Source organism: Orycteropus afer, unplaced genomic scaffold (assembly GCF_000298275.1).
Source record: "Orycteropus afer afer isolate SDZICR_OR568_19922 unplaced genomic scaffold, OryAfe1.0 scaffold00035, whole genome shotgun sequence".
Classification (NCBI taxonomy): domain Eukaryota; kingdom Metazoa; phylum Chordata; class Mammalia; order Tubulidentata; family Orycteropodidae; genus Orycteropus; species Orycteropus afer.
The window spans coordinates 16,047,313-16,057,517 of NW_006921622.1; the positions used below are offsets into that span (position 1 = coordinate 16,047,313).

General features: G+C 37.1%; 1 protein-coding gene across 1 annotated transcript in view; it reads left to right on the forward strand.

Annotated features, from left to right (window-relative positions):
- GPR158 (G protein-coupled receptor 158) overlaps positions 1–10,205 on the forward strand; it is an 801,760-nt gene that overhangs the window by 774,235 nt on the left and 17,320 nt on the right. The window contains exon 8 of the mRNA XM_007936378.1: positions 9,566–9,704. Coding sequence (XP_007934569.1) covers positions 9,566–9,704 — 139 coding nt within the window. The remainder of the gene's footprint in view (positions 1–9,565; positions 9,705–10,205) is intronic.

The following is a 10,205-nucleotide window of genomic DNA, read 5'->3' on the forward strand; positions in this document are numbered from 1 at the left end:
ACCCCTCCTTGGGTTTCTAAGGCAGTATCCCTATGGGAGTAGATTGCCCCATCTTCCTTCCAAGGAGTGGCTGGTGGGTTTGAACTGCCAGCCTTCTGGTTAGCAGTCAAGTGCCTTAAGCACTATGCTACCAGAGCTCCTCAAAGAAATAATAGTTGAAATAATACACTGCTAATCCATATGGGGGAGCTCTGGTAGCATAGTGCCTAAGGCACTTGACTGCTAACCAGAAGGTTGGTGGTTCAAACCCACCAGCCACTCCTCAGAAGGAAGGTTGGGCAATCTACTTCAGTAGTGATACTGCCTCGGAAACCCAAGGAAGGTTGCTATTGACTCAATGGCACATAACAACAACAACAATCCATATGGACTGAAGGTTCTACTGTGTTCTTAATTGCCCCACCAATTCTGATTTCTGCAGTAACAATAAAGAGAAGATCCTGGTACTATCATTTCCTTTGAGATGAGGGTACTTAATAGAATACAAAAGAGTAAAATGTTTTTGGGTTTTTCCCTGTTTCAGCTTACCAGGACCCTCAGTAGTCTAAACCCTAGGATAATTTAATTAAGAAGGCTGGCCAACAGACAGTAGATTTGTATTGGCCACGTAGATCCCACACTCAGTCTTCAGTTAATGTCCTGAGCCCAGCCTAACTCAGCAATATTATCTCAAAGTTTACAGTCACATCCCTAGGATCCTGCCACCAATTCCCATTCTCTCCCCAAACAATACACATACAAAGGTGGACAGGAAGAGGGAGATGGAAGGAACATTATGGAAGACACAGCTGGTTGCCCTGATCTTGATTCTATATCCCAAGAGGTCTCTAATCTTACTCTGTTTTTATGAGCTCTTCACAGTTATAGTCTTTAATATTTGTCCACAAGCGCTGAAGTTTCTGAGGTTTGCTTAAGTTTTGTCACTCTACCAAACTTGAAAAATTGTAAACATATATGCCAGAAAAAAAGAAAAAAGTATGCTCATTTCCCTTTCCCATTTATGAAGCAGTGGAGAATATGTAAATTTGATCCAAGTTCTAGAAATATGCTTGTTTCACAGAAGTATCTTAACTTGGTTACCTGTGAAACCAAGCTATAAAAAAAAAAACCAATATGCAAATATGTGACCATTCACAACAGTGGGTCAGAGAATAGAATAATCAAGTGTCTTATCTATATACACACACACACACACACACACAACATATATACTAGATAAGATATATATATATAGAGAGAGAGAGAGAGAGATACTATATGTATATTAAGAGCTCTTGTGGCATAGTGCCTAAGGCATTTGACTGCTGACCAAAAGGCTGTTGATTCAAACCCACCAGCCACTCTTCAGAAGGAAGGTTGGGCAATCTACTTGTGTAGTGATACTGCCTCGGAAACCCAGGGAAGGTCACTATTCAGACCCAACTCAGTGGCAGTGAGAGTGAGTACTATATACTATTTATATATCCTATATACCGCTATATTATAGGTCTATACTATATAGACCTATATAGTTCATATGATTAATATTATTCCTCTATATTCCCACACAGTATCTCTGTCTCATGCTTGAAATTTCTGCAATCAGAATTTTATCCCCAGCCTTTTTAAAAGAGTCACAATTCCACAAGAAAACTTTTATGAACATAGATAATATGCAAACTACATTTATCACAATACCTGGTACATTCAACACATGTTGTTGTTGTTATGTGCACTTGAGTCGGACCTGACTCATAGCAACCCTTCCTTGGGTTTCCAAGACAGTATCACTACGGAAGTAGATTGCCCCATCTTCCTTCCAAGGAGTGGCTGGTGAGTTTGAACCGGGCCTTCTGGTTAGCAGTCAAGTGCCTTAGGCACTACACTACCAGAGCTCCCCATTCAACACATATTAGCTATGAAATAAGATTCATTGAGGAGATAAAAAGTACGTTCAAGTAGAACTCATTAATCACCATAGACTATTAAACTAGTTAATATAGTTGTTTATAATACAAACTAATGTTGCTTGGAAAAATATTCGTTTTCTTCAGTAAGATAAAAATATCTCCAAGGGTCTTGTCTATGCCACTGTTAACAGAGCAAAGAAAAATCTCAGTCCAAGTATGCAATTTAGGGAACACTGGTCAGGATCTGAGGACACCCATTTCTGTCGTTAAGGGAGAGGACAATGAGAGTAGAACAACGTCCTCACAATCCGTTCTATAGCCTAACTGCCTCACTGTGGGTCCAGTGTCTCACTGCTTGTGTCTTAACTGCTTCCAGTGATCTAAGACATCCTGGCCTCCATTGTCTGATGTTTGAAATAAGTTGTAGCATCCACCTCCCCCTTGCTTTTCTATCTCCAAACTGGACAAACTAGCTTTAAGGCAAACAGAATAACAGAAACTCACAACCACACCCCTTTCCAGCCACATACACACTCAAAAATGTACCCCAATTCAACTTTTAATAGGTGTACAACTTGGTGACATCCAGACCTACTGAAGCCATTGAAGCTGCATGAACCCCTGAAACTATTACCCTAAGATAATCTTTAAAGCTTAAGCCAGAAACATCCCCTGAAATCTTCTTTAAACCAACAATAGTTCAGCTTACTTAGTAAAGAACTGTCTATACGAGATCAAATTGACAATAGCAACCTGACAGGTTAGATAGAAACCTTAGAGAGGGTAGTGAGTTTATGTCAGCGAAGGATGAACAATTCAGAAAAGGAGAGTGATGATGGATGCATAATTTGAAGAATGCAGCCAATGCCACTGAATTGTACATGTAGACATTGTTGAATTGTTTTATGTTTATTTTGTGTGTTTATTCTCAACAATATTTTTAAAAAATGGAAAAATATACTTTACATACTGGTCTAATAAAATTATTTCCAGCTTTAAAATTTGGTGAAAAGTATCATTCTCATTATTTCCATCAATGCAATTCTCATAATTGTCCCTATTTTAACCGAAGAAAAAGCAGATATTTTTTTTTTTCACAAATAATGCACCCATACATATAACACATGACATGGAGCACATGTGAAAATAGTGGGGAGGAAGGGGGGCTACATGGTTGGGAAAATTTACAATGCATGCATTATTTGCATTAAAATGATGGTAAGCTTCCAAAATATCAAGCTTCTGTGCCAGTTGAACATAACATTAGAATGCTGTGATTTGAAATTGTCTCAAGCATTATTGAAGTTGTGTTATTTAATACCTTACTATAACCTCTGTACTACCAACCATATTATTAGAAGAGAAACACAGTAAGTTATCCTGGGCAGAATCTTAAATAACTGTGCATGAATTTTCTAAGTAGATAGAAGTTAGAGAAAAATAGAAGAGACTCTTAAAGGAAACATCTGAAAAATGAAGCCTAAATGTTCCTTCATTGATGTATTTATTCATACCATGTAAAAATAAATTTTTAAAGGGGCTTAGAAGGGTGTGATGTTATTAATATAAAATGCCTTTGCAGCATTGCAAAGCAGTACATACCACAGCTTGAGCAATATTTGCACTTTGAAGTTGTCTTTCTCAGCCTTTGTGGGTGGTCTAAGATCACAGAGCTGTGTCATTGTCATAGTCAAAGAACTGATATTAATTCTCACTTCTTTGGTTGGCCCAGTCCTTTGGAAAGATAACTTACAATTACTTCAGTATGGTAAATTAATATTTTAAAGGCTATGGTAGTTAACCTTATAACCTTAGTGTTATCTTTTATAGATTAAAAATAAAATACCTTGGTTTTCTGGAAGTCCTATTTGGATCTTTAAATATAAATGTATTCCCTTTTTAACTATATTCATGCCTCCTATCAAAATAATTTAAATTATTTTCTAAAGCAGAAGCACAACACATATTTCAACTCCCACGTAATAACACTGCAAAATTTGGTAACATCTGCATATTTTCTTTGCTAATTACAGTATTAGTTTGAAGTTAATTATATGAAACTGTTTTTTTTCCCCAAGCACAACTTTTGTATATCACATTTAGCTTAATTGGTACTTTGAACAATAAATTGTTTTTCAGTTAGAGCATATTGTTTGATATTGCTAATGATATGATTTAAATGTTCAGCTTAGCTATTATGATGAATTTTATTTTGTCATATATTTTTTAAGTAATCTCTGTTGTAGCATACTAATATATATGGTAACTATTTTTCCTCTTTTATGTTCAGTGTGATAACATAAAAGCACTGCAATAAGTGGCAGGAGGTAATATTTTTATAGTGCAGCTAGATGTCTTTGTGCATGTGTGCTGTTGTTGGGTGCTGTTGGGTTGGCTCTGACTCATAGCAACCCCATGTACAACAGAACAAAACACTGCCTGGTTCTGAGCCATTGTCACAATCATTACCATGTCTGAGCCCATTGTTGCAACCATGTCATTGAGGGTCTTCTTCTTTTTTGCTGACCCTCTATGCGTAGTGCCTAAGGCACTTGCCTGCTAACCAGAAGACTGGTGGTTCAAACCCACCAGCCACTCCTCAGAAGGAAGGTTGGACAATCTCCTTCTGTAGAGATACCACCTCAGAAACCCAAGGAGAGATCACTATGAGTCGGGTCCAACTGGATGGCACATAACAACAACAACTACTTCACCCAGCATATCTTTCTCCAGGGACTGGTCCCCCTTGATAACATGTCCAAAGTACGTAAGTTGAAATATCACTATCCTTGCTTCCAAGGAGCATTCTGACTGTACTCCTTCCAAGATAAATTTGTTCATTCTTCTGGCAGTCAATGATACTTTCGATATTCTTTGCCAATACCATAATTCAAACGCATCCATTCTTATTTGGTCTTTCATATTCACTGACCAGCTTCATATGCATATATGAGATGATGGAAACCCCCCATAGCTTGGGTCAGGTGCACCTTAGACCTCAAAGTGAGATCTTTGCTTTTTAACAGTTTAAAGAGTTCCTTTGCAGCAGATTTGCCCAATGAGATACATTGTTTGATTGTGTGACTGCTGCTTCCATGGGTGTTGATTGTGGATCCAAGTAAAAAGAAATCCTTGGCAACTTCAATATTTTCTCATTTACCATGATGCTGGTTATTGCTCTAGTTGTGAGGATTTTTGTTTTCTTTATGTTGAGGTGTAATCCATAGTGAAGACTGTAGTTTCTGATATTCATCAATAAGTGCTTCAAGTTGTCCTGGCTTTCAGCAAGCAAGGTTATGTAGTTTTCATATCACAGATTTTTTAATGAGCCCTCCTACAATCCTAATTCCTTCTTCTTCATATAATCCAGGCTCACAGATTATTTGCTTAGCATACAGACTGAATGATTATAGTGAAAGGATATGCAAACCTCATGCACACCATTCCTGATTTTAAACCTTGCATTATTCTCTTGTCCTGTTCAAAAAGGTGCCTCTTGATCTATGTAGAAGTTCCACATGAGCACAATTAAGTGTTCTGGAATCCCCATTCTTTGCAATTTATCCATAATTTTTTATGATCCACACAGTTTAATGCCTTTGCATAGTCAATGAAACATAGGTAAACATCTTTCTGGTATTCTCCACTTTCAGCCAAGATCCATCTGACATCCTCTTCTGAATCCAGATTGAATTACTGGCAGTACCCTGTAGATGTATTTCTGCATCTGTTTTTTCAATTTTCTGAAAAACTTAACTTGCATGTAATACTAACGATACTGTTCAATAATTTCTGAATTCTGTTGGATTACTCTTCTTTGGAATGGGCAGAAATATGAATTTCTTCCAGTTTATGGGCCAGGTAGCTATCTTCCACATTTTTTGGCATAGACAAGTAATCACTTCCATTGTTGCATCTGTTTGTTGAAACATCTCAGTTGGTATCTGGTCACCAATGACTTCAGTGTAGCTTGGTCTTCTTCCTTAAATATCATCAATTCTTGATAATATGCTACCTCCTAAAATGGTTGAAAACCACCAGTCACTCCTCGGAGGGAAGGTTGGGCAATCTACTTCCATAGTGATACCACATTTGAAACCCAAGGAGGGGTCTCTATGAGTTGGATCCAAGTCGACGGCAGTGAGTTTGGTTTTTTGAATTTTTAAAATGGTTAAAAGTTGACCAATTCTTTTTGATACAGTGACTCTATGTATTTCTTCCATCTTCACCTGATGCTTCATTGAGGCTTGAATTTTTTCTTCAGTTCCTTCAGCTTAAGAAATGACATGCTTCTCCCTCCTTTTGGTTTTCTAACTGTAGGTCTTGGCACATTTCATTTTAATACTTTCTCTTTTCAGCCTGCTCTTTGACATCTTCTATTTATCTCTTTTACTTCATCATTTCCTCCCTTCACTTTAGCTACTCTACATTCAAGAACAAATTTCAGAGTCTCTTGTGACAACTGTTTTGTTGTTTTCTTTCTTTACTGTCATTTAAATGGTCTTTGCTTTCTTCATGTGTGATGTCTTTGATGTCATCCCACAACTTGTCTTATCTTTGGCCATTAGTGTTTAATGTGTCAAATCTGTTCTTGAGATGGTCTGTCTATTTAAGTACCATATACTTGAGGTCATCCTTTGGCTCTCAAGGAATAGTGTGATAGTGTCATTTAATAATATTTTTGCATTCGCTGTTCTTGAATGCCAAGCACAACACATTTAGTTGTTGTTGTTAGGTGCCGTTGAGTCGCTTCCGACTCATAGCGACCCCATGCACAGCAGAATGAAACACCCCCCAATCCCACACCAGCTCCATGATCCTTGGTATACTTGAGTCCATTGTCGCAGCCATCGTGTCAATCCATCTTGTCGAAGGCCTTCCCCTCTTTTGTCGACCCTCCACCTTACCAAGCATGACATCCTTCTCCAGGGAATGGGCCTCTCTGACAACATGACCAAAGTAGGTGAAATGAAGTCTGGCCATCCTCACTTCCAAGGAGCATCTCGGCTTCACTTCTAGGACAGATCTGTTAGTTCCTTTGGCAGTCCATGGTACCTTCAGCATTCTTCACCAGCACCACAACTCAAAAGTATCAACTCTTCTTCGGTCTTCCTTATTCATTGTCCACCTCTCACATGCATACAAGGTGATTGGAAATATCGTGGCCTGTGTCAGGCTCACCTTAGTCCTCAAGGAGACATCCTTGCTTCTCAGCACTTAAAAGAGTGCCTCTGCAGCTGACCTACCCAGTGCTATACATCATCTAATGTCCTGACTGCTGCTTCCATTGGCATCGATTATAGAACCAAGCAACATGAATTCTTTGACAACCTCAATCTTTTCTCCATTTATCATGATGCTGCTTATTGGTCCAGTTGTGAGGATTTTTGTCTTCTTTATATTGAGATGTAATCCATACTTCAGACTGTGTTCCTCAATCTTCCTCAGTAATTGCCTCAAGTCATCCTCACTTTCAGCAAGCAAAGGTGCATCATCAGCATATCTCAGGTTGTTAATGATTCTTCCTCCAATCCTGATGCCACATTTTTCTTCATATAGTCCAGCTTCTTGGATTATTTGCTCAGCATATAGATTGAATAAGTATGGGGAAAGGATACAACCCTGGCATACTCCTTTCCTGATTTCAAACCATGTAGTGTCACCTTGTTCTGTTCGAACGACAGCCTCCTGGTCAAGGTACAGGTTCCTCGTGAGTACAATCAAGTGTTTGGGAATTCCCATTCTTCTCAATGTTATCCATAATTTGTCATGATCCACACAATAAAATGCCTTTGCATAGTCAATAAAGCACAAGTAAACATCTTTCTGGTATTCTTTGCCTTGAGCCATGATTCATCTGACAGCAGCTATGCTATTCCTTGTTCCACGTCCTCTTCTGAATCCAGCTTGCACCTCTGGAAGTTCTCTGTCAATATACTGTTGTAACCATTTTTGAATTATTTTCACATTTTTGAATTATTTTACACATTTAGTAGTCTGTCTAAATTATGTCTACTTCCATAGTGATACAGCCTTGAAAAACCAAGGAGGTTTGCTATGAGTCAGGTCCAACTTGATGGCAGATAACAACAACACAATAACAAAGAATGGATTAACATCAGATGAAGTCAGGTTTAGATGGGCTAGTTGAAAAATAATTGTAATAAATGAGGAATAAACTGATAGAAGCTTAGACGAAGATTGTAATTGTGAGCAGTGAGAGGAATGAATTTTATATGAAAAATAATTCAAAGAAAAAAGTCTGTGAAGATGGCTCTGAGATTTCAAACCTGGGTAAAAAAAGGCAATAATTGTGCCAAGAACAAAATGGAAGAGTTAGGAAAATAAATTGTATGTGATGATTTCATCATTTCCTGATTTCTCCTTCCCAGTCGAGTAGAACTTGGCTGGAAACAACGTGCATAGCACATGACCAATTGTATGTCAGACAGACACTAAATATCATGGAGAGCTTTGAGCATAGCTTATTTTTTTTCTTTGTTTTCTGGCCACATTACAGTTTCAGAGTAACTCTTAACACACTCGTTTATTTAAGGGATTTTCTATAATTGAGGCACCTACATAGTGTTTAAATAAGGGTGGAAATATGCTGAAATTTTGGCAAGTAAAACCCTGGCATATGGGAATGGAGATCAGTGTTTTGGTGCACAAGTAGGGTACTTCTAGGTAATGTATTTGATGAGATGTTTCCTCCAAATTATGACTTTCTTCTTACTGATCAGATATTATCTTCTAATGATACCATGACACTGGATTAGCAAAACAGAAATGTTCAGTTTTGGGGGAAAAAGTCAGATGAGATGTGTAATAATAAGAATGCTATTAAACACCTACTATATGTTGAGTACTTTATATACATATTTAGCTTAATTAGCAAATAATCTTAAGAAATATGTACTTTTATTTTCCTTATTTTACATATGAAGCAAGTACAGCTAGAGATGTTAAATAAGTTCCCTAATATTATACAAAGTTAGGCACTGAGCCAGGATTCAGAATGAAGTGTGCTGTGAATCTGAAGCCCATGTATTTCATTGCTACACTGTGCCTTCTTTTCTGGCTTCAGTGATCCAACAAGGTGGTTATGAATTTTACTAGGCCATTCAGCACTCCACCCACAGGAGATATGATTTCTGTCATATGTGAAGAAATAGTGTTTTATTTATAAAATGTGTCACTGAATCTGGCAACCTATTTGCTCAAGTTTCTGTCAATGGATATCTTTACTCACTGCACCAGGCTTGATGCATTAAGAACTTAAATTTCTAGAAGCTTATTACAAACATGTCAGAAGCCTTTTGTTGCCTTGATGATTTTGGTGTGACCCACGTGATCTATGTTCCTAAATTTAGGTTGAGAGTATGGAAAATTATTTTACAATTGTTTTAAGAAAAATCCAGATATTAGCAAAACAATCTGAAATTCAAGCCACAGTTTAGTTTTGGGAAAAAAAAAGTATACCTTTGAAAAGTTTGTATACACTATGCAAAATTTGTAATGAATATTGGCACTGTATTCATATGTGAATGAAATTTTATATACATTTATTTCTAACTAAGCTTATGTTAATGAAAAATGCATGTAAATAATTTAAACTACTTTTTTCTTCACCTATAAAGCTAACAGCAAATTGTTTTGTTTTTTTGTTCTCACAGCTGAATTTTTATTCCTCTTGTGGGGTGTTTATCTCTGCTATGCAGTGCGGACAGTCCCATCAGCATTTCATGAACCACGCTATATGGCTGTTGCAGTTCACAATGAGCTCATTATCTCTGCTATATTCCATACAATTAGGCAAGTGATCTGTAGTGATAGTAATTAACTGTTTTGTTTTTCTGATGTGTTGCAGTTTAATTTAAATAACAAAATTGGATAGGATGCATAATGAAAAGATTTAGGAAGGATAAGTGTTTTATAAGTTGACTAATTTCCATGTCACAGAAATGGCAAAAGCATACATTTTCTCAGATTGTTCTCTTTTAGTGCTTTCTGATGTGCTGTTATTGCCTTCATTTATTCTGAAGGTTAATTCAGTGTTATTGCATTTTAGTAAGCCACTTATGGAGATGGCATTGGATAGTGCTTTTGTTGTTGTTATTATATAATACTTTTTGTTTTGAAGCTATCAAGCTATATATGCATAGCATATATAGATAAATTGTTTTAATTCATTTTTAATATGCTGACTTATATTTTCAAGGGGGTAATTTATTTGTATAAATTCTGCCAACTTCAAAACAAAGAATAGTGAAGAACTAGATGGTGCCCAGCTACCACTGCCATCCACTTGGAAGG